The following is a 24,839-nucleotide window of genomic DNA, read 5'->3' on the forward strand; positions in this document are numbered from 1 at the left end:
TTACTTGATGTGAGCTGTTAGGCTGGGTGGGGGTGTGCTGAGTTCTCTGTAAGGGAGTTCCCTCTCCAAACACTGAAGTGATGACTTCATCAGTTTACAGTTTGCTTTTTGCTTTTCTCTAGTGCTAAATTTTGGGGGATAAAACTTAAGCCTGCCTGTCTGAGAAAATATGTTTTAGTTAATAATGACAAGAGGCATCTACTAAGATCATAGCAGAGATTAATAAAGTGTATTGTAGATTTTAAGTTGTACACTTAATGTTTTGATGTCTTTTTTTTTAAGCTTTTCTTGAACCAGAATTCCAGTCGGGTTAGTCCCACTGCAGTGATCTTGAGCCACAGATGTGCTTAAAATATTTTTGGGGTTTGTTTTTATTTTTTAAATATGTCAATCTCTGCATAATTAACTTAAGCCAAAAAAAAAAAAAAAAATTGTAAAAAATGATGCCTTGTCAACACTCTTGGTCCCCACACAGTCATGGAAGGGTGTGCAAAGAGCACCATGAATTTCCTCAACTGAGAGGCTGATAAATTCCTCTGATGGCAAAAAGAAACGTGACACTCTCCAACATTTTTCTCAGAGCACCAGGTGTTCTTGTATGTGGGTTTTGCCTCGGAGCCAGGTGTGTGTGTGTGTGTGTGTGTGTGTGCGTGTGTGTCTGTGTGTGTGAAGAAAGCTTATTTGTGTTGAGTTCAATGAAGGCCAGAGCTTGCAGGAGGGCACTGCCATATGCTTCTCATTACAAGGAAGTTGCTGCGTAGTCAAACAGGAACAAGAAAAACACACACAACTCTGAGAATTATACACTTTATATTCTTAATGGAAAAATTAAAACACATTTGATTTATTAAAGAAAAACAGGAACTTCTTTCAATACATATGGTTTGAGGAAAACACGAACATTATCATCGGGGTTGCAACTGAATGCTGCTTGTATGCAGTTAAACAATGGCCTTCTGTTTGGTCCCTGAAGCATGGCTATTAACATGTTTCTGAGACCAAACAGAAGTTGTTCGATTAAATTCAGGTTCAATGTGTTTACGGCGTGCTAATTCACAACAAATGTCATCTCAAAGCTCTTGACCAGTCAGATTCATACCCAGTTATGTGGAATTCAGTTCAGTCCAAATTCTGTACAAATCAATCCTGTCACGATCTTCAGGTGTTTGTTTTGGACTAATTTTTTTAAGTTCCTAGATCATGCCTTCTACGGTTTATTATCCTTTAGTGTTTGTTTATAGTTACTTTAGTGGATTTGTTTTTTTTTTGGTATTTTTGTTAGATTTCTTCCTGTGTTTCCTCCCCGTCTGACCCAGTTCATTCTCCTTCTTCCTCAGCCATCTATTGAGTATTACTCACCCGAGCACTGCATGCCTTATCTACCCACTCCCTCTGTATATAAGCTGTCTGGTTTTCTCTTCTCATTTGCTGGTTCCTCTGTTGTGCTACCTCTAGTTTTTCTCTGCTTTCTTCTGTGGATTTACGCCTCCTGCTGCCCTATTTATCAGTGCAGGTTTATTCAGTTTATCTGTTTTCTTCATTTATTAACAAAACCTCTCATTTCATCACAAATCCAATTTGTTACAATTTAACCACATTATGCAGTCTGATTCAGATTCGTTTAATGTTCTTGGTGAAATGGGGCCCTGGGTGAACCCCCTTATTCAGCACCTATTTCGAATCTAAAGTGGTCCTAATACCACCAAAAAGATAAAGATTCTGTGAATCTCACATACTTAGAATTATTTTTGTGAAGTGCAAAATAACCCACTGCACATTTCAACAGTTCAAGCACTTAAGATTTTGAGGAAACTGGAGATCAGATAGAAACTAGAGGCACTTCCAGGTGCACACTGTTCACAACACCGGGGGCCACCTCTCTCCATTGATAAGATGCAAATATGCAGTGGACAAATAAAGTTTTTTTGTCTGTTTGTCTTTGTGAGGATGCCCTTAACGCGGTGCCACCCTGGGCAATGAGCCACACCACTCATATCAAGAATTGCAACTGTCCTGATGCAAATACATACAGTTCAGTTCAATCCTTGGCAGCTGGTTAAGAGTTATTTATTAAAGAAAGCCTAGCCTACTGCATCAAGTCATCGACTTTGCAGTTATCCCTCCTCCTGACCAATCAAGCGGCCAAATTGGAGAGGGGCTTCTCATTTGTATGGGAAATAATAAGGTTCAGAGAGTTAATGGCAGCCCAAGCTAAGTCAATTGTTTCATCAAGGAAAAAGGCATGATTTGCATGTTTTTCTTTTATTACTATTAAAGAAAAAGGTTATAAATATATCACCACTCCAATATTAAAACTCATAGAATTGTATTTATCGTATTTATTACACTATTACAATTAGAACAGTTTCGGATAAAAGAAGAATGTGCCAATCTACAGAATTTCAGCCCCTGTGTGTAGCTCCTCTTATTTTAGAGACAAAGTTATTTGGAACCTCCTTTGTATCTGAAAAAAATGTGATGCTTTTGGAGGATTGACAGAGAGGGCGGCTTGATGGGTCAGGTGGAGATCAGTCTGTCTCAGTAATTGTGGGGGGAAAATGTGTACTTCCCCATTAGTTTACTAATTTCCCCGAGAAACTGTGATCCTCTGCTTTGTAACCACTGCATGGAATAAATGTAGCTCTTGCATTGTTTCACGCGAGTGACAAATATTCCACCATCATATTTATCACTGCAACCTACAGAAGACATGTATGATGCATTTGACTGGTTTAAGGGCATGTTAGGGGCCAGATTGTGTTGTTTTTTTTAATATTCTAATACCTAAAACTTTAATTATAGTACCAATTAGAATTACATCACACAAAAAATATTCCTATAATTTTATGGGGGGAAAGTATTTTTGGAATTCAAACTTTTTTCAGAACTTTTTAAAGATGAATCTGTAGACTTCCTCCATTGTCTATATTTACTACATTTGTTCTCTGCGGCGGGTTTTGATCCCTAGATATCCGTGTGAGCTACTGTTACACCAAGTTTGAAAATGGACGCTGCCTCAGTGCAAAGGCTCTGAACACGTCTAAGGCGGATTGCTGCTGCACCTTCATGCCAGGCCAAGGATGGGGAAGTCCTTGTGAGATCTGCCCCAGGAAAGAAGATGGTGAGTTTTTTTTTTTTCTTCCTGGGGCTCACATGCAGCGCTACAAAACATCTAGATGCTGGAAAAGCGCACGGATATAAATTATTCTCTTTAATTTGTGAATTCTCTCACTTCTTGTTGGCAGATGGTTACCGTGTTCTGTGTCCTAATGAGGGATATAAGCAAGGACCAGATGATCATCCAAAAGGTTAATGTGCCATAATTACAAAGTTTTGTCTGCTCTATATTTTTGGCATGTGAGCAGGTTTATGCTGATTTATTTATTTATTTTTTGTCTTATTGCAGATATCGATGAATGTCTCAATGATCCATGTATTAACGGTCAGTGCATCAACACAGACGGTTCCTTCCGCTGTGAATGCCCAATGGGATACAGCCTTGATATTAGTGGGGTCAAATGTGAAGGTACGTTTATTTGGTTTTCCTGTCTCGACATGTGACCCCGTCGTATTTATTTCTCACACTCCCTTTGTTTATTAACCTGTTAGCTGAGATCTAATGAACTCCCTTTGACGCAGACACGAACGAGTGTGAAATCGGGAATCCGTGCGGCAACGGCACATGTACTAACGTCATCGGTGGGTTTGAGTGTGCATGCGATGACGGCTTCGAGCCCGGGGCGATGATGACCTGTGAAGGTATGGGAGGCTGTGCCTGAAAGTCCATCCTCTGTCTTGTAGTTTTGATATTTAATTTATATATATTTTTTAACTTCTTTAGATATCAACGAGTGCGCCCAGAATCCTCTGTTGTGTGCGTTCCGCTGTGTTAATGTGGTGGGCTCGTACGAGTGCAAATGTCCAGCAGGCTACGTGTTGCGCGAGGACAGGAGGATGTGTAAAGGTACGTCAGCAAAAACCACTCACTCTTACACTTTTCCCTGATAAGGACTATTTACCGGGCAGTGCAGTGTTGGCTGGAAACGTTCTAAGCCCCTCAGACATAGTGGCCCCATGTATAAAGTTGCGTAACACGTTATCTAAGCGAGATCCTCAGAGGATCTCTGTCTGGGATGAACTTAAAACAGTCTGACAACTGTAACCAGTCAAGTCCCTGTTTATACCTCCACTCTTTATTATAGCTTTGGTACCGTGGCAACAGATGTATTTGTAGAGAAGCAGCGAAACAGGAGGATCCCATCAGCATTCATAACGTCACTGTTTAGAGTAAAACTTCAAACAGACCGTTAAATCTGCAACTTCATGCCTGCTTATCCAGAAGACCTCAGTGTTGGAGTATGTCATGGACTGACTTAGGCCACTGATGAAGTTCATGAAAAAAAGGAAAAAAAAACCTGCATCCTTTGACTTTACGCTTGTTGTCTGACTCTCTAGACCAGAATGAGTGTGAAGATGGTATAGATGACTGCTCCAGCAGAGGAATGACCTGCAAGAACATGATCGGTACATATATGTGCATCTGTTCTCCCGGATACACACGGCAGCCTAATGGAGTTGGATGCATGGGTAATTATTATATGATACTTGTCTACTTTTGCCTAAAGAAGAAAAATATGATTTTTTTTAAAATGTAATTCTGTCACTTGGGAACTGTTAACCAATATCTGCTACAGTCATGCAAAAAAACAACAACATTGTGACCTAACAATAAAAACCTAACAGCAAAATGTCTCTGCCAAAAACATTCAACAGAAAGAGGTGTGTTGTAAGTTTAACAGAAAAGATGGCTGTGCAGTTCAGTTGCATTTATTTAAATAAACCCAGTCACATAAATGATGTGAAAGTCAAAAAGGTCCAAATCATTGTTTGGTCAAAATTCAGTCTGAATCAGTCCAATTGATTCCAGTCCTACCAAGTCATATTGTCACATTCAAATCAAATTATTCACAGTACAATGTAGACCAAATTATAACACAGTCAGTTGTATTTCATTATATAATGCCACCTTGTAATACGTCTATTTAATGAAGTCCAGCTGATTGTATCAGGTCATTGACTTTGTAGCCAACCATCATCTTAAACTAGCATGTGGTGACAGTGGAGTTGAAGCATTTCCTTTTAACAAGAAGGAACTTTTAATAGGGCCAGGCGCCGTATGAGCAGCCATCTGACGCTACCAGCTGGGAAAAAAGTCACTAAATCAGGAATCCTTCCTCTGGGAATTAGACAGGAATACAGATAAGTGATATCAGCAATAGCTCCATCAACTCCTCCGCCCCGAAAGGAAAAACAGACACACTGAGCAAGGAGTACTTTCTATGGGAAAGGAAAGCAAAGGAGGCACCAAAAGGTAAATGCAGTGATGGCTTTGTCGATGACTCCATGCAGGAAAGAGAAAAAGCAAAACACGGGATCAGTTGGTCAGGTGTATCTTTTATGTCAAAAGTCTAATCTAATCTCAAGCGTGTTACAAACAAGTTAAAGACTTGCTTAGTCGATTGAAGCCCATGGTGACCTGGAATAATAATTCTAATAATTTTATCTGTAAATGCTAAATTAGTTAAATATGGCTCATAACCTAAGAACTGCGGTGTAATTTCTGCCTTTCGCCGTGTGTATGTCTGTGTCAGACCTCAACGAGTGCACGGCCAAACCAGGGATCTGTAAGAACGGCCGCTGTGAGAACACGGTCGGAAGCTACCGCTGCCGGTGTGACCAGGGATTCATCGCTAACCCCACACAGACAGAATGTATCGGTATGTAGTTTCTAATGTGCATGCCTTGTTCACTCTCATTGTTTGACTTTCATCGCACTCACTGTTGTTTCACTTCTCAGGCACAGCGTTTTTTGTGGCTTATTTACTTGCTACATTATCGAGTCTTCTTGAAATGCATCTGGGTATTTTGTCTTTGTGGGAAGGGGACCTTTTTTTTTCCAGCGTCTGCTCCTATCAGGACAAAGACAAGGGATTGCTTTCCTACCTTGTCTAAATGTCCACGTCTGGGCAGCTGCTGCGTGTTAAGCTCGGTGAGAAAAGCTCCTGGGGGACACGTTAAATCTCATGTCTGTGTGGCTATCTTCCTCCTCACAGACAGCAGCGATAGAGCAGCGTTGGTTATCTCTCCGTGTCTGCCGTGTGAAGTCAGACCCTGTCTGGGTGGTATCGTCTGCTTTCTGATGGTCTCCCCCTCATGTTCCCGTCCTCCTTTCCTCTCTCGTTCTCCAGATAACCGCGAGGGCTTCTGTTTCACCGAAGTTCTGACCACGCTGTGTCAGATGAGCTCTAGTAGCAGGAACTTGGTGACCAAGTCGGAGTGCTGCTGCGATGGAGGCCGGGGCTGGGGAACCACCTGCGAGCTCTGTCCCCTGCCGGGAACCACCCAGTACAAGAAGATGTGTCCGCTGGGACCTGGCTACACCACTGATGGGAGAGGTATTTCCATTGCTCATAAAACTAATTGAAAATAAACCTACCTAAACCTTGCGTTGCATATTTACTAAACAAGTATATTTTCAAACACATATGTCAAACTGGTTTAAAAGATTTTATGGTTATTGGTCGCTGAAAAAGGACAAAAGACGCTATTTAAACACTAACGCTCCCATTAACTAAATTGACCATTGAAATGTTTCTCGCATTAAAATCTTTAGATCAGATCATGCCAGCAGGATTCTATAATGTTAATCGTCTCTCTTTTCTTAAGAGCATCCGATCCAGCTTTATTTACAAAGGAATGTCAATTACCACACGGGATCAAAGTGCTGCACAGAATACATAAAATACATTAAAATTATAAAGACAAATTACACACAAAACATAGAACACAAGTGAAATGAGTACAATGCATAAATACAAAAAAAGTGATATCCAATCATCTCATGTAGGGTCCAAAGCCAAGTTTTTAAAAGTGATTTGAAAGTAGACAGAAAGACAAGGAAAGCATACCTTTAAAAAAAAAAAAAATAGGTAGTTGGCTGAAAATTCTCCTCCACCATTTGGATATGCTGGCATAGAGCGGAAATCGTTTTCTGAAAATAATGGGATGCAGACCTGCTGAAGGTTCCTCTTTTGCTTTGTCAGTCAACAAGATATTTTCCAAAAACCATTGGGATCAAAATGCTTTTTTTTTTTGCAAATGTGAAACGGGCCTTCAAGTTGTTTTTGGTCTGCTGTGGTTTTTTGGGTCTTCAGCCTCTCTAATCGGATCAGTTTTTTGCCAATGATCCGGTTCTTTTGTGACTTTCTGGATGAATCCTTGATGAGTGCTTGGAGTAATTTTGGTAGGTCAGTCACACCTGGGAAGGTTCAGCAATGGTGCGTGTCTTCTCCATTTTTAGATAAAGGCTCTCACGGTGGATCTCTAGACAAAGTCTTAGAAATGGCTGTGTAACATTTTCCACAATGATAGATTCCAGTAACTTTGTTTTGCAGCTGTTGCAGAATTTCCTTCCTTTCCTCCTTTCTTTTCCTCCTTTCATTTTTGAGATCTTTTAGCGTACTTCACGTTGACAGCTTATATTTAAGTAGTTCCTTGATTGTACAGGTCAGATAGTATTCAGGGCTGGTTGAGGCAAGTGAAAATGAACCCAAGCATCCTTATCATCTACGTTGAGCAGGCTGGTTTTAATACAATTATAAAGGATAAGAAAAAGATAAAGATAGGAAATCCATCATAAACCTAACACAGTCCCTGAGAGATGTGTTATCCTCCAGTTGATCCTAAATAGCTTAAAATAAAGAAATGTCTGTCTTTGAAACTGTAATCACAAAAAACACACCTGTTATCAATCAGGTTAAAAATGAATGAAAAAGACCTTGAGAAGGCCTGAAAAATATTGAAGAATCAGTTTTTACAAGAAAGGGGAAAAAAATGGGCCTCTTAGAAGCAGCAGCTAAAGAAAGGATGAGAAATGATTCAAATGGTTTTGCACATAAGTCCCATGTCCCAGCTTTGATAAACGTCTGTGGGGGGCACACGTTTCTTGTTTCCTTCCAGACATTGACGAGTGTCGCGTGATGGGAAACCTTTGCAAGAACGGCCGGTGCCTCAACACTTTGGGCTCTTACAGCTGCGCCTGCAAGCCTGGATACACCACTGACATCAGAGGCACGCAGTGCGTGGGTAAGCCTGGCCCTCCCTCCCATTGTTGAGTCCTCACGGACTCTTTCCTTCCTCCTATTCTTCTTTGTGCTGTCTAGTAAAAAGATGAAACTCTGTGGGTGAGCTTCTCACAACCCGGGTCCGTCCGTCTCATCATCTCCCATTACCGAGTTGCTGTCTGCGGCATCCGAACTCTTCTGTCTCTATGTTTTTCATGCACACGCTCTAGATGTGGACGAGTGCATACAGGCACCAAAGCCTTGTAACTTCATCTGCAAGAACACAGAGGGAGGCTACCTCTGCTCCTGCCCCCGAGGATACATCCTGCAGGAGGATGGAAAGAGCTGCAGAGGTGATACACGAGACACGCTTCGCAAGCAGTGAAACAGAACCTCTAAATATTCAAAGGACGCCATCCTTGGTTTAGTTCCCATGTTAGATCAGCTGTAGTGCGTATGTGTCTGTGCAGGGCCTGTGTCTCTGTTTATCAAGCTTCTTCACAAGTCTAAACAAGTGTATTCATGGTGTTCCTTGTGTGAGGGCCTCTTTCATCTTTATTTACTGTAGCTTCAGTCCCCCCCCCCCCCAACCACCCCCCCCCCCCTTCCCCCCCCAGTACCCCTCCGTGTGTCCGGTATCTGCTGTCTGTGTGGTTCATCTGTCGGCCAAAAGCTGTACAAGCACAGGAATTTAGCCCAGAAAGGAGCGTGCAATCTTATCGCAGTATCTTAAAACGCATTAGTTCAACGTCTGAGAAGTTTTGAATTTTCTTGAAAAAAACAGATGCTTCGTGCTGAACAACCTCTCCCTTTCAGATCTGGACGAGTGCTCAACCAAACAGCACAATTGCCAGTTCCTGTGTGTTAACACCATCGGTGGCTTCAATTGCAAGTGTCCCGCTGGCTTCACCCAGCATCAGACAGCCTGCATCGGTAAATACAACATATGCAGAAAGCACATTTATGCCTCCGTTCGAAAAATAACAAGCTTTAGTTTGTCTGACCTTTTTACGATATGATAACAAGGGTGAAAATACCTCAGTGACTATATTTACTAATGCCTGTGCAGATTCTCAGTCAACCGAGTCATGACTATAACGCGGTTTAATTGAAGACAACCGGACCTTCGCTGCTGCGAGCCTCCAGAATTGACAAAGACTCCTGGATAGGTGTCGACATGTATTCACAAAAACTGAGCCAAAGTCTGGTTGCCTTCGATTTAAGCATTTTGTAGTTATATTTACTAGTGTTGTAGTCAAGACCAGCTAACCTGTGACCAAGACAAGGCCAAGACTTTGAAGGAGGTGAGATCAAGACCAAAGGGGAAGGAGACTAATACCAACATCAAACCATTGAGAGGCCATTTCTAAGATCATTGCTGCAGTTTGGACATGCCTATGTCATTCAATGGCTGTTCCTTGGTTTTTACTACTTTCTACATTGTAGACACGTAGTGAAGACATCAAAGCTATGAATTAAAACTAGACATAATTATATAACAAGCAAAATAACTATGAAATAGCTAAAACAACTTTGATATTTTCATTTCTTCAAAACTGCCACCCCTATGTTGTAATTACTGCTTTGAAGTCTTGGCATTCTCCCGATGAGCTTCATGAGATGGTCACCTGAAATGGTTTTCCAACAATCTTGAAGGAGGCAGTAAAACAAAAAGACAGACTATTGGATGGGAAGGTGTGTCCAACCTGTTAAGTGGTTGTTCAAATTGTGTGAAAGCGACACACGAAGGCTGAAAACTTAAATAACTTAGAGCTTCATCATATATTTAGAATTATACCTTTTTGTCATTGTGCTATTTATAGAGTAACTTTGGGAGGCTTCAGTGCTATTAGCTTGTTTAGTAACTAGGTTGTCCACTCTGGTAACCAGCCTGCAGTCAGTGGATTTTCACACTTATAGCTTGCAGACTGTATTATTTATTTATTAACGAGTACCAGTCTATTAAAAATAAAAAGGAAAGATATAGCAGCCAACTTTCAGCCAGCTGTACCATAACAGGTAGAAGAGAGAACAAACGACTAGCATCTCATTAAAAGGACTTAAGACCATAGGATTAGTATGATGGGGAGAGTTTAGCAATTTTAAAAACATTTTGAAAATCTAGGTATACATCGCTGCCCGTAAGCGGCCTAGGCCTAACAAACCGAAGTTCAGATAGTGTACGCTGCTGAGACATCGCACACGCAGTGTGATATATCGCTGTGAAATGTTCTTATATTTTATCCAAGAACAGATCATAATAGCCAAGCAATCAATCAGGGCGTTAATGGATCCTGTCTGATATCACAATGATCATATTTATAATGACACGTACGAGATTGGCGGTGTTGAGTGCGGAACGTTGTTGCAGGCTGTCATGGTTATTACAAGCATTTTTCCCCTCAATATATACCAGCTTCCATTGCCTCATATCAGATGGAGCACAGGGAACCCTCGGTGGGGATATTAGGAATGACCTCAGGCCATAACTCACGGGACATGTTGATGTGTGAGCAATGTGCAAATAATGAGGTTAGAAAAATATGGGTGTGGACGTGAATAATAAAAACGACAAGAAGTTTTTTAGGTTTGATAGAAGTGTAAACTTGAGGACTAAAAGGGTCTTTGGAGTGAACGCTCTTTGATGGACACCTTAAATGTCGCGACCAGCTGTTAAAACATATGAGATTGCACTTTTGACACGTCAGATTTTGCTCAGATCTTTGTTCACCAAAATCGTTAAATGCATTAAATAAAATAAATCAATCAGGTTCAATTCGAACAGTTGTTTCCAACACAAAAAAAAAAAATACTTTTTTATGCAAGCTTATGTTACCATGGATGAACTTTTGTATCTTTATAAGTGATCATTGGTGCGATACGGTCCTGTTAATGAGAAAGTACACTGTCTTTCAATTCTTGTGTTTTGACTATAAGGACATAATATTAAAATTATATGGCCTTTACCAGATGCTAAACATATTCACAAACTTTTCCCTCTTTAAAAAATGATGTTAGAACTTCAGTTTTATCTTTCCCTGATACCTAAAAGTCTGAATCTGACTGTATTTAACTTAAAATGCTGCTAGCTTGGAGGTTAGTTCATATTCATATGGACCTAATTCCTGAAAAAACTTGAAAAATTTTGTATTTTGTACACCCACACTTAAAGTTAAAACTAGATATTAACACATGGTGTTCGAAACACAACCTTTTCTTTATTGTGTTCCTGGTATGAAATCATACTGATGTTATCCTGTCTTTGGCCACTTGAAATTACCTCTTGTTTTTCTATTTGCTACATGCCAAAATAACACATGAGGTCATTTGTTTTTCTTCAAATCCTCGTGAAATTTGCATACATTTCCTTAGTATTTGCTTGAAATGCCTTTCAAACTGCATTACTTAGGTCAGACGTTTTGGGTGCTCTTCCTAAAGCGTCTCACCATAGTTTGCTGAGATATTGGCCCATTCCCCACAGCACGGGACTGAGATCAGAAGTTTGTGATGGCCGCTCCAAAACATTGACTAACATGGAGGTGTGCTTGGAGTCATTGTCCATTTGGAAGACCCATCTGCATCCGAGCTTTGACTTAATGTCTGATGCCTTGAGATGCTGCTTGAATGTTTCCACATGGTGTTCTTCCTCATGATGCTATCTATTTTGGTAAGTGCACCAGCCCCTATTGCTTTAAAACCCCACAACATAATGCTCCCAACCCCGTACTTTACAGTGGAGATGGTGTTCTCAGGCTTTATCCCCCCTCTATATGTAACAGTGAGCATTATGCCGAAAACACTTAAACTTTAGCTTCATCAAACCACATGACATGCCTCCAAACGTTCGGTCTTTGTCCCTGAGGGCATTTGCAAACTTTAATCTCTTTTTATGTTGCTTTTGGAGTAATGGCCTCTTCCTCTCTGAGAGGCCCATTAGCTCATGTTGATACAGGACTTTCACTGCGGATAATGATACTCTCTCACTAGCCAGCATCTCCACAAGGACGTTTGTTTCAGGGTTTATACACACCTTTCCAGGCATCTGGCAATTGAACCCAGGCATGAAGCAGATTTGAGTAGATGCACAATTATGGTCACATTAATCATAATCACTTAGCATCATCTGGGATACCCCAAGTTTAAAAGTTTAGTATCTTAATGCATGCAAACCTGTGACTTTGAGGAAAGTAAAAAGAATAAATGAATATCTTTTTATGTTTCAGGTATTTAGCAAATAGAAATTAGTTTTTGATAATCCTAACTGACCTAAAACATTAAAGGTTTAGTCTGAATGTATGTCAGACAGAGAGGACCAAAAGTTCGGTGTCCTTTTCATCAGTATGGTTCCAACGGTGAACCCAGGTCACAGTCATCCATCGGTTTCCAGCCTTGTCTGAACCTCCCCCGCCCCTCCCCTCCTCTCCTCTCTCCGCAGACAACAACGAATGTTCATCGGACCCAAATCTGTGCGGTTCCAACGGAGTCTGCCAGAACACTCCGGGCAGCTTCAACTGTGACTGCCAGCGGGGATACTCATTAGATCCCAGCGGACAGAGCTGCGAAGGTCTGAGAACCAGAGAGGTCATCATCAGCTGAGTGGTAATGGAAACGAAAACACTTTCAAGTCATCGTGTTGTGTGCTGGTCCCCGGCAGACATGGACGAATGCGACGGGAACCACAGGTGTCAGCACGGCTGCCAGAACCTAGTGGGCGGATACAGGTGCAGCTGTCCCCAGGGCTACCTGCAGCACTACCAGTGGAACCAGTGTGTCGGTGAGCGCCGTTTGTTTTATTGGCAAATATAAGCAAAAAACCTTAATGAGACATAGTGATCTAGTTGCTAAAATATCAGAGACAGCATTTTAATACCGAGCTGTCCAAAGGTTTCCAGTTTCTCAATTGTTTTTTGCTCCTTCTTGTTACTCTAAACTTTCTTATCCCTCAAACATCTACAAAATAATGTTTTTAAACAAAATATTATGGGTATATTTGCCTTGAATAATGCTAATAAATACTAAAATGAATCAGAAGATGTTGCGCCACTTCAAGGTCAGGCCACTCTTTCTAGTTTAAATCTCTCCCCATATCAATAAGATTAAGAACAGACTTTCCCAGTATTGTTTGTGTCCTTTCACTGGAATGACCCCATCCCCCCCCCCCCCACCTCCCTTGTTTGTTTGCTTCCCACCAACTTCCTGTGACCCAGATGAGAACGAGTGTCTGAACAGCCAGATCTGCGGGGGAGCGTCGTGCCACAACACTCTGGGGAGCTTCCGCTGCCTCTGTCCCACCGGCTTCAACTACGAGCAGACCAGCGGAGGCTGCGCGGACGTCAACGAGTGCTCCACCAGCCACAACCCCTGCAAGTTTGGCTGCTCCAACACGGACGGGGGCTACCTCTGTGGATGCCCGCCTGGATACTACCGCGCCGGACAGGGGTACAGTTGAGACGCGCCGCAAAAAAAGCAGCAACCTGTACATGCGCCTTTTCTGTCCGGCTGATTGCCGTGTTTCTGCCTTTCAGGCACTGCGTCACAGGCCTTGGCTTTACCAGTGGCAGCGCGAGCGGTGCACAGGGAGGTGAGGAGGACGACAACTCGCTCTCACCCGAAGCCTGCTATGAGTGTAAGATAAACGGGTACCCGAAGAAAGGACGCCAACGTCGCAGTCCCAACTCCACACATGACAGTTCTCTGGAAGACATGCAGGTAATCTGTGTTCAGGGCCGGGGACACAGCGGGACCGGGTCAGTTTTTGTGTTGTTGTTCTATGGATAACTTGAGCATTTAGATGTCGACTCGAAAACTTTGACTGGAGGGGGAGTTTCATAATCTAATGTTCGTAGTTTTTGCCATTTGCCTCAGTTTTGTTTCTACAAGTGTGGAAAAAAAGCCTCTTTAAAAAAGATGTAGGGGCTCAACTTCTTACTGCAATGATTACCACACTGTGTCAGGAATGCAATTGCACTGCAAAAACGGAACTTAAAATAAGTAAAATGTTCTTAAAATGAGTGTATTTGTCCTTGATTTGAGCAGGTAAATAATATGATTGGCCAATGGAATAAGACTTCTGCACTTAAAATAGGAATAACTCATCTCCATCATCTTATTTCAAGTGCAGGATGTCTAATTATCTTATTTTAGGGGTCAAAATACTCATTCCATTGGCAAATAATCTTATTTACCTGCTCAAATCAAGGACAAATACACTAACTTTAAGAACATTTTACTTATTTTTAGATCCGTTTTTGCAGTGTGGTTTGTTAGTTAACCCTTTGTTTTGATAAGATTTTTGACAAAGCTGAGAATCCAAATTTAACTGCTTTTAAATTGGCCACATAAATGAGCAACTCTTTAAATACACACATTTTAAAAATGAATTATCAAGCATATATACACGCAGGAGACGTTTTCTGGTAAATTCACATACATTACTTTTAGCATGACCTGAGCAAACAAGAATCAAGAAAATCTTAAGCACATTGTAAAAGTATTCACACCTCTTGAGGGATTTTGTCACATTACAACCAACTACTTGTAGATTTAAGATAGCCCCAGCTGTATTTTTCAAGAGTTGTTTTACTGCTGGAGCAGGAAGCTCAACCCCCTTCCCAGTTCTGCCGCTCTTACGACTTCTCTGCCCGGTTTGCCCCGTGTTTGCTCCATCCACCTTTCCATGAGATCTAACCAGCTTTCCTGCCCCTGCTGTAAAAAAAAGTGAAACCATCAGCATGATGCTGCCAACACCATGTGTCACCTTGGGAAACGATGCATTCATGGCGATAGGCTCATAGTGTTCTACATTTAGGCCAAAATGGGTTTTCCTTTTACTCATCTGACCACAGCAGCTTCTCCAAAGTGTTTACTTTATCCCCTTTTTGGGCTGTGAAACAGTGAAAGTGAGACTTCTTTTGGCTTTTATGTGATGCGCGTGATTAATGGTTGTTGTGGGCTTCAAACTTCTCAACAACTCTATCCCTGACGGGACTGCTTTACTCTGGCTGTTTGTTCACCAATGGTCTCTGTCAAATTTCCAATTCCTTCAGAGAACACCTGTATTTACACTGAGATCAGGTTACACTCAAGTGGGCTCAGTTTACTCATTAGGTTACTTCTGACGGTAATCGGTTGCGGTGGGTTTTATTTAAGGGTATCAGATTAACGGAGTAAACCTATATGCATCCAACTCTTTTTCAGAACTTTAACTGTAAAACATTTTCACAAATATCCCCTATTTTGTGTTGGTGTATCACATAAAATACAATTAAAAATAAGTGGAAGTTTGTGGTTGTAATGTGAGAAAAAAAAACATCAGATTGAATGGGTATCAATACATTGTAAACCACTGTGGATGAGTTTCTGGGATCAGACTCCAATCAGTAATTGATTTAATAACTTTAGTAATTGATTTAATAACTTGCTGAGTGATGAGTAATGCAATCTATCAGCATTTAACTTAAATTCATTAAAAACATTTTTTTAATATAAATTAGCATGAACTGATTCATTTTGGTGCATGGGTGACGTGACCTTAGACTTAGATTTGCCGACTTAATTTCGTTTTGTTTTCCCCGCTCGCCTCTTCAGCTCACAGATAACACAGTCAGCCTGGCCAGCATGGACACTGAAAACACGCTGCAGCTGCACCTGAACGTCAGCGACCTCAGCAACCGCGACCACATCCTGGAGTTTACCCCGGCCTTGTCCGCGCTCAGCGACCACGTGCGCTACAGCATCGACAGCGGCAACGAGGACGGCTTCTTCAAGATCAACCAGAGGGACGGTGTCAGCTACCTGCACTTGAGCAAGAAAAAGCTCCTCCCGCCGGGGGCGTACGACCTTCAGATCAACAGCGTCCCTCTCTACAGGAAGAAGGAGCTGGCCGAGCTGGAAGACGAGCACGATAAAGACTACCTCACGGGACAGCTCGGAGATGTACTGAAGATGAGGGTGCGGCTCATCCTCCATTAACCATCACCAGACTGAGAGGGGCAGATGTTGCTGGCAGCTGCTGATCCAGCGTCAGCCTCACGCTGCCTTTAAAAGTCAAACAATCCAGACTCTGGATCAGTAGTTAGAGGCAACTAGGGGCTCGCCACCAAAGAGACAAAGAGGGGAGGGGGGGGGGGGGGGGGGTTTACAGCACCATTCGATCACCAAAGATGATTCTACATATCATAGATACAGATTCTATGAAAAGAATAGCAGCTGAGTGAGGTCATGTTCAATTAAAGTCTGATGAAACGACTCCAGCTGTTTAAAGCACTATCGACTGTGTGAATAGGTTTTTTTGAATTATTGTTAAATGTGGAATCAGATGCCACTTGGAGGGGCACGTGGGCGGCAGAAAGCTATTTTATAAACTCCCATTTTGTCGGAAGAGAATGGGTTGAGTCACAATAGTCTTATCAATTCATTTCTTCCCCAGGTGACGTTACCGTAGGTCATCTCTTCTTCCCCGCATAGTGAAAAACGAGTTGAAAAATGTTTAGGAGGGAAGGAACCCACTGTGGACTATTTGAGATGTAACCACATCTGAGCTTGAATCCTACTGCCTATTTAAACTCTGCTTTCCCCCATCTTTCCTACTGATCCATTAACCGTATCTACTGGTGCTAACACGTCCACATAGACTTCTGAATGCACTGCACAACACAAACCTTTTTAGTAGCCACATACCACCCCGTCGGTCATTCTGAAGATTTCCTGTCCTCGGCGCCGCAACAGCTAGCATCAAAGCCTGTCCGCTCTCTTCTGTGTATGTAAATTGTGTTTATACTGTAATAATCAGTGCCACTTTTAATCTATGAAGCATTTGTAAACTAGAGGAAGCCCCTGGAATAGAGGGGGTCATAATGGTGCTTATAATGACCAACTACTTCCTTTGTAAACGGTGTATACAGACAAGCAGTGTACACACACACACACACACATTTGATGATGCCAAACCTGGGCCTTCATGATTATGCACTGAGGTCTCTGTGGCCACAAGTCTCACATGTAAAATCAGTATCAGTGCTGCATTTTTTTTTTACAGACCAGCCTGTTCTCTGTTCACATCAGCGAGGGTTTAGCTGTAAATCCAGACAATAAAAACATACTTTTATGTATGCCTGTGGTTTTATTCCCCTCCCCATCCCGTTTTCATCCCAGTCGAAATAACACGAAGTTACAGCAGGCTGCGCAGCTCCTCCCCTGCAGTTGTCTGATCAAAGTGGAGTACTGCACCATCGCTGATGGTTTTGGCTGGTGAAAGTCAGATTAGGCCAAATAGCCAGATATAGTAGGCTGAGACATAACACACCTATGTTGGGAGTTACTGCACTTGCAGAGGAATGTGGTTGGAACACTGAGCTATATTATACACTGGACTGCTAATAGCCCGCCACCAGCCGCCATATTGGTACTCCCCATTTCCCCCCAGTAACTATACACAGCCAGAAAACTGCTTATTGTTGCAACCAAATCGTTCTGTGAGAGTAGGGAGTAGCAAGATGGCGGCCAGTGACTTCAGTTTTTCGGCAAAATCAGCACTCCAGTGTATTATATAGCTCAGTGATTATATAGCTCAGTGGGTTGGAAGCGTCAGTTCAATATCTTGCCCTCTACTGCCCCCTTGTGGAGGTTTGGAAGACTTCCTGTTGGGGTTATTTTGAGACAAAACTACTGCAATCAAGTGTGATTAGAAAGAAGAAGAAACACCAGACTTCCGAGTATGAAAAAAAAAACAGCTTTATCAGAACCTTATTTTTACAACCCAAATATGAACAACGTATTGCTAATAACGTAACATTTGCCGCTTTCAGTTGCGCCCAGTAGATCCAAAGCCTCCAGCACCGCGGTCAGTCTCATCAAGTGTCTACGGGTAAAAAGAAAAAAGGTGAAAGCAGCCAAACACAACCGTAATTATAGCTTACTGATGTGTAAGCTATTTATAAATAATTTGAAAATGCACATGCAAATACTTTTAAAGACTAGGGAGTTTATCTGTTAACTTTTTCCTGTGGAGGCACCATCAAGGAGCAAAAATAGTAAAACCAACCAAATAGAGAAGTCTTCTTTGCCCGTATTCACAGAGAGCTCCAGCCTAAAAATTCACACCCAGGAGTCTTAGCTTAAGAGTGATTCCGACGCTGCTGAGAGCAACATTTTTTTCTTAGTGAGCAGGTGTGGTTGACCCTTTTGCAAGGTGTGACGCTTTCTTTCAACAGCTGTCATTGGTTGATGGTACAAAAGAAGAAAAAATAAAATAAATTTGCTCCAAGTGATCAAAGGACAGAAATTAACTGATGAGACTAAATTCAGAAATGTGTCATGATGATGAAACTTATCTAAATTAATCATCACATAGCATCAAAATGTCTGAACACACCATTTTGATTTGCATATTTATTTTTACTCGTTAATCATTTTACTGCCATATCTATTTCATATTAATGCGCACTCACCTGTCAGCATTTTACTAGGATTGCCTGCTTGTATAAAGCGATTGACATTAAAAAAACGACTGACGTAAAATAGAGGGAAAAAAAGGTGGAAAACCTCGAACTGGACAGCAGCACAGCTCTGGTATGAGAATAGTGTTGAAAAGTAAATTGGTCCTTGGAACGGTGGAAATAAACGCACTTTCAAGCATATTGCCGCAGATCAACGCATCTTTTTTAAGCAGCAGCCTGGTGATGAGCGCTTCATGGAGCAATAAAAAGTGAAGAGACGCAAGCGAATTTCAAGATTCAGGCTGCTGACATAATGCAATACAGAAAATACTTTCTCACCCATTTTATTTATATTCATTGTAATTTACTCCATTTTTTATTCATTATTCAATATTTTTCCTATTTATCCTCAAAACCATTGCGTTGCTAGCGCTGTGCCTTTAACCCATCGGGCCACTGAAACAAATTTTCCCTCTATGGAGATAATGTTTATATTGTCTACTTATTAATAATTGTATGATTGTTATTAAAGTTTATGCGCTCATTTCCTCCACTGTTCAGGCGGTGGATCAGCCAATCAGCTCCCTCTGTCTCCACCATCTTCACTGCTCTCTTGAAACTCTTAGGATCGCTGAAAGTCCTCCTCACTACTAACACCTTTCCCTTTAGGAGCTCTCTTAAGCTCCCCTAAGATGCTCTGTGAGTAACTTTTATCTTACAGAGGTAAAATTCTTAGAAAAATCTTAAAACTCAGGAACTTCTAAGATTTTTCCCAAAATGACGTTACTAAGAGCTGCTTTTAGTGTTCGGGCTCTTTGTGAATAGGGGCACTTGTGTTTTCTATTCATACCTTGCACTAAATCAAGTTGGAAACTGGAAAACACCTGAAATGCAGGTGTGTAAATTAAACTAGTAAGGTTAAAGTTTACCTCTTCCTCCACCAGATCTGGGTAGCAGATCTTCTCACACACCAGCTGAGCAACCCGGTCTCCCTTTTTCACTGCAAGGAGCAACATGAGACAATTATGAACTTGAATGAAAGACAAAACGGCTCATTTTATAATCGCTCTGCACAGTAAAGTCTGCGCGCTTTGGAGGTTCAAAAATATCATTAGAATTCAGACATTTTTGCAGTTCCTTTTTAAAATAGCATACCTGTAAGGATAGAAACCTTTTGTATAGATGTACAACACTTAACAGAGATACAAAAATTTTATTTAGCAATATGGGCAAAATGTTTAGGATTTGGAAAAGGGCGCATAAAATGAGCTTTAACATTAAGGGACTGATTTTCAAAAGGTTTGTACGCATTAAAACAGGTACACAGTGATTTGTTTGCTGATCGTCAAACCAGGAGCAAAACAATTTGCGTCTTCAAAATGAGCAGAACAGTGAGAACAAACTCTTTTGTGCAAATGCCTTCATGAATATGCACATCCCATGCTAATGACCAAACCACGCAAATTTATGGGAGGGGATATGCAAAGGTAAATACGTAATGCCAGCAAAGCTGAAACAGAGTTGGTGCAGTTTTTGCCTTTATATTAGGCACCTCAGAGTCAGAGGCGAACTCGCACACAGATTGCCTGCGGCCCTTGTGGCCAGGAAGGAGACATCGGTATGATAACAAGAAGGACAGAGAGTTTCTCTGCAAGTGAACATTATTTAGCTGTCAGAATAACAACAGTAGAATAATTTTAGTGGGGAAAAGGACGTCTGCTGGATGCTGCGTCTGCGGGGTATTAATCTTCATCTGCAATCTCCAGTGTACAGTGGGATAGAGGCGGGGTAAACCTTGGACAGACCTATTTATGTTATTTTCTTTCAAATAGTCATTATCATTATTGACTCCAATGACTGGAGGAAGGTTTCAGTCAAAAGGCTGGAGAAGTTCTGCTCAGCTGTCGCTTTTGACATGACCACCGTCAGATACACGAAGCGGTAGAATAATGATAGACAGGGATAAATCAGATTTGTCAGCTTTTGTATTTCCTTATTATAGTGAGACATAAAATAAAAAAAAACATTTTCTTCTGTTTTACAGAACGTCTGCTGACAAAACAAGCTTTTGTCTTTATTTTAAAGAATAGTTATTATTGTCTCTAAGATATAAGAGCAGAAACTCTCCATTCATTAAATACGTTTTGGGTGTTCTGGGTGTCTGCCGTGATTATGTGAAGGTTTTGATCTTCCTCTTTCTTTGACAGCGGCTCCCAAACTGCCCGCAGTAGACGCAGTTTACTAATTTAAATGGGACGGACCCAATTGGTGTTGCACTTCTTGTCCACTAGGGACGCAACCTCTGAGGATCAGGTGCAACGCGCGTGTTGCTCTCACAGTTTAACACAATTCAGCCGCCGTTATTTGGAATTATTGAAAATCAGGCCCTAAGGATCATAATAAAAATCAAATCTCGTCATGTATTTCCGCCGCCTTGGGAGAAAACTTCATATACCTAAAAGCCAAAGACGGAACTCACCTTCAAATGTTTCCTTGCCAAAGTTGAAGAGCACAACACCAACATTACCCCGGTAGTCTTCATCAACAACACCAGCTGTAAACACACAGAGGCAGGTGAAATGGCTCATCTGATATGAATTTATGTTGTTGTTGTTTTTTTTTAACTCTGGTCACCAGATCTGTGTACAAGTATATTTAGATAATAAATACCAACTATGGTTCAAGTTTATACGGCTGCATTAAGAGATTCAAAAAAGAAATGCCGTTTTGTTCATTGCTCCGACCCAATTGTTACTTTATATGCATTTTTTGCACATAAAAATAAAAGAGCTGGCAGACAAATATGCAAAACATGCTACAGAAAGCAGTCAGAGGGATATTGTTGTACTACTCAGTAAAGGACAAATTAAATTTGTTATTAAAAGGTAATGGGAAGATGGCAGACACAGTGGGAAGAAAAAAAAAAGAGCTGATTTGTGGCTTTATAATATTTAAAGAAATGTGGCATAATGAGGAAAACTGGACAGAATAGAAAGCAGGAAATAACCATTTCAATATTACGTTTTGTGCGGTGTGCCATGAGGAACAGAGAGCTGTTTCACAAAACCAAGAAACCAGATTAGAAACCAGGGATTTTTCAGATATTCTGTCTGAATTAAGCCTCGACTCGGTTTCACAAATGCAGTAGCACATAAGTTACCATGGCGATTTATTCTTTGTGGCTAACCTGCTCCACACTATGCTAAACGCCAGGCTTAGTTAATCCTGGTGCTTTGTCTGTTCAGCTAGTGGTCACACTGATCAGAAACCAATGAGCTTTTTCAGTTTTATCTCTGTGTTTTGATATTTTTTTTTAAATCTGCTGGCATTAAAATATCACTGATACATCACTATCACTGATACTTGACAAAACAGTCAAGTACAATTATTGTTTAACATTATGCTAGTAGTCTATTAACTTTAGAATCATCCATGTGGGCATTGTCACCGACAGATTATGGTTTTTGAAGACTGCTGCTGCTCTTAGTTTGACAGAAAGGCCTTTAATAAACTATTGCATGCATTGAGGGAATTAGAGAAACAAAGGTATTGTCAATAAAGTCCAGAGTTACACCATTTTTCTACCTATCAGATTCTGGGACTCTAGAGGGCGCTGTTTCCCTGACTCCTCCAGGACAGAGGTAGTGGTAGTGCTCCTCAAGTGCAGACTCCATAAGCAATCTCACAGCAAAAGGAAAACTATAAAAAACTTAAGGCCCGATGACAACAACTGTTATGGGAATTTTGTAATGGTATTTGATTACTCTTTATCATAAATAGGCAATTTTCTTTCATACCAGGTTTTGATTATTATTATTATTATTATTATTATTATTATTATTATTATTATTACTGATATTTTTAATGCAAACAATGTTTGCTTCAATCATTACTTCCACTACTAAATCTGATATGAGGTGAACATGGTTTTGGAAGGCTGTCTGCTGAAAAATGTCATCCCTCTACTGCTTTTCCTGCAGGCGTTTGATGGGGACCATTGAAACAGCGCACCCTAGAGTCGCAAACTCTCAAAGGTCGCAGAAAATCTTGTAACACCTGTTTCCTCTATAAATAGCCAACACGTGTTTTCCTTTATAATAGCGGCAGTGTTTCCTTTCTTGGGTGTGACGCTTCAGTTCCTCATGAGGCTCCACCAAAAAATAAATAAATAAATAAAATGTTGCTCGTTTGGATTGAAGTTGGTTGCACGTAACTTGTCCATTTCAGCATCAATGACTCTGTGATCGACTACGTGACTTTTCGAGGAAAGCTGGAGGCGCGCCTCCTTAACGTCGCGCCTCCGGGGCCTGTTTTGGCCTTCATGAAACAGATCAAGCCTGGATGCACTGATCACATCAAGCCTGGCCTTTATATGTCTCATCCTGGATTTCTAAATTCTGGGTTTTGTGAAACAGCCCTCGGGATTGAAAAAAAAAAAACAAACAAACACCGAATTAGACGCAGATATGTTTTGCTCAGACTTACCGCCAACATCAATAAAGTGTTTAGCTGCCAGACCCGATCTTGGTGCTGAAAGGAAGAAACATGCATGCTTGAATTCACGTCTGTTAACCGGGAAGTGTAGCTGAGGAGCAGGCCGAGCAGGTTTGAAGCTCACCAACTCTGCCGTAACAGCCGTGGGGAACAGCAATCTGGATGTCTGTCTTTACAATCGCCTTATCCATGGGCATGATGGAGTAGTCATAGGCACTGTTGTGTCAAAATGAAGAGACCATTTACACACATGGGACAATGCAGAACACTATAGAACAAATAATCACGATCACCCACACGTTCCGCTGACATAAACCGTGTAGCTATAATCTAGGCTCGCATAGACGACAGCCGGCCAGTCCCCAGGAAAAGAAAGACAACCAACCTGTAGAGGTCATATCCCGCTGCTTTTGCAGAACCTCGCGTAGGTGTCGTGGCATGCTCCGAAAGTTTAGAGAACCGAAGCACGTGTTTTTCCTCCTCAGGCTTTGTCTCTGTCCTGGCTTTCTTGGATGGAGACACATCTGTAACATCCAGGGCGGGCATGATGGCAACGCGTTCACGCTACAAACCTGACAACAAGCCAACTAAATTATTCCGACTAAAGCAAACTACGCGTTTTGCTTAGACAAATATATCTAAGTGAAATTAAACGCTACTCTTATCTCTTTTGACCTGCTTCTCAAATTCTGGGCGGGAATGAATTGACGTTCCCGCTCAGAGGCGAAGCGTAGAACCCACGTGGTAGATACGCCTCCATACGTCATTTCCACCCCCGGAAATAAAAGTGTGCAACTCAAAATGCAAACTATTTCACTGCATTACCTGCAATAGACACCCACAAAACTGCATATGGTTACGAATCGGGCAAAACGATTTCGTGACCAAACCAGAATTAAACATTATAACGTGAACCGCAGTTTCCGTGACGCTCGGAAGACTCAGTTGCGGATGTAAACAAGCTAATCCATGGAGCCGCATTAGCTTGTGATGTAATGCGAAGTCCTTTTAAGGCTTCTATCTCCTCTTTACGCGGTTGTCATGCCGGGATGAAACGGGAGACGTGGGAGTGGGTTCATTAACTCTGTCTGAACACAATATGTGATGCAACATAACACTAAAAACCAAAGCGATCGGTTAGCAAAACGCTAAGTGGGCTAGCAAAGCTAACGCTGCTATTTTTTTTTAGCTTGCTTGCCTTTATTTTTAGAGAGCATCTGCGTGTGAAACAGTCTTTCCAAACAACGCGGAGAAGCTTCGAGCGCCGACAAGCATCGCTGAAGGTCCTTCAGTCTGACTTGTATTAATTTCATTATTGGCTTAGTGGTGATAATGTCCGTCTATGGCTTCTATCAGCTACCATCCTGCGTGCGCATCACTCCTCCTACCCTCTTGAATCACGCAAGCAACCCCTCCCAGAACACTCATTTGAAAGCGCTAAGAAAGATGCGCTAAATATTCGTAAAAACCCCCCCAAAAAAACAAAAAACAATCCCCAGTCAGATGACCGTAAAATTTCTCCACCAGTTTTATCTTATGCTACCCCCTGTTTTGGAAAAAAAAATTGTTTTCATTCGCAAATTGTTACAGCTTCCTACAAAACAAAGTCTTCTTGCTTGAATATTTATGCCACATTTTCCGTGGCTCTGTGCTTTACTCACATCATCCAGGCTAGTTCCATGATGTGATGGAGACACATCGGTTACCCCCATATTGGTCTGTGGCATAATAAAACCATGTATATCCAGAAGTGTACAAGTAGTGCCACAACTTCTTTGCAAGGCCT

At 41.4% G+C, this 24,839-nt stretch overlaps 2 protein-coding genes across 3 annotated transcripts in view; one reads left to right on the top strand and one right to left on the bottom strand.

Annotated features, from left to right (window-relative positions):
• The window catches only part of fbn1 (fibrillin 1), a gene marked incomplete in the record, with an annotated part of 102,322 nt that extends 85,089 nt beyond the window's left edge, over positions 1 to 17,233 (top strand). Inside the window, 16 exon segments of the mRNA XM_036136220.1 lie at positions 2,969 to 3,121; positions 3,246 to 3,308; positions 3,407 to 3,526; positions 3,640 to 3,759; positions 3,842 to 3,964; positions 4,456 to 4,587; positions 5,652 to 5,777; positions 6,249 to 6,455; positions 8,020 to 8,145; positions 8,354 to 8,476; positions 8,940 to 9,056; positions 12,559 to 12,687; positions 12,778 to 12,897; positions 13,331 to 13,562; positions 13,649 to 13,832; positions 15,711 to 17,233. Coding sequence (XP_035992113.1) covers positions 2,969 to 3,121; positions 3,246 to 3,308; positions 3,407 to 3,526; positions 3,640 to 3,759; positions 3,842 to 3,964; positions 4,456 to 4,587; positions 5,652 to 5,777; positions 6,249 to 6,455; positions 8,020 to 8,145; positions 8,354 to 8,476; positions 8,940 to 9,056; positions 12,559 to 12,687; positions 12,778 to 12,897; positions 13,331 to 13,562; positions 13,649 to 13,832; positions 15,711 to 16,094 — 2,459 coding nt within the window.
• A 602-nt stretch (positions 17,234 to 17,835) lies between these two features.
• dut (deoxyuridine triphosphatase) lies at positions 17,836 to 24,446 on the bottom strand. Of its 2 annotated transcripts, XM_021323874.2 has the most exons (7): positions 24,252 to 24,446; positions 23,439 to 23,577; positions 23,178 to 23,269; positions 23,045 to 23,089; positions 21,039 to 21,113; positions 19,489 to 19,559; positions 17,836 to 17,982 (listed from the first exon to the last, which is right to left on the bottom strand). In XM_021323874.2, the coding sequence occupies exons 1-7, from the start codon at positions 24,364 to 24,366 to the stop codon at positions 17,926 to 17,928; spliced, it is 594 nt and encodes a 197-aa protein (XP_021179549.2). In that variant the 5' UTR covers positions 24,367 to 24,446; the 3' UTR covers positions 17,836 to 17,925. The 2 variants fall into 2 exon arrangements, with proteins under 2 accessions (XP_021179549.2, XP_012732567.2); XM_012877113.3 differs by lacking the exon at positions 24,252 to 24,446 and having other exon boundaries at positions 23,439 to 24,184.
• Positions 24,447 to 24,839: the final 393 nt, after the last annotated feature.

Source organism: Fundulus heteroclitus, chromosome 4 (assembly GCF_011125445.2).
Source record: "Fundulus heteroclitus isolate FHET01 chromosome 4, MU-UCD_Fhet_4.1, whole genome shotgun sequence".
In the NCBI taxonomy this organism is placed as follows: Eukaryota; Metazoa; Chordata; class Actinopteri; order Cyprinodontiformes; family Fundulidae; genus Fundulus; species Fundulus heteroclitus.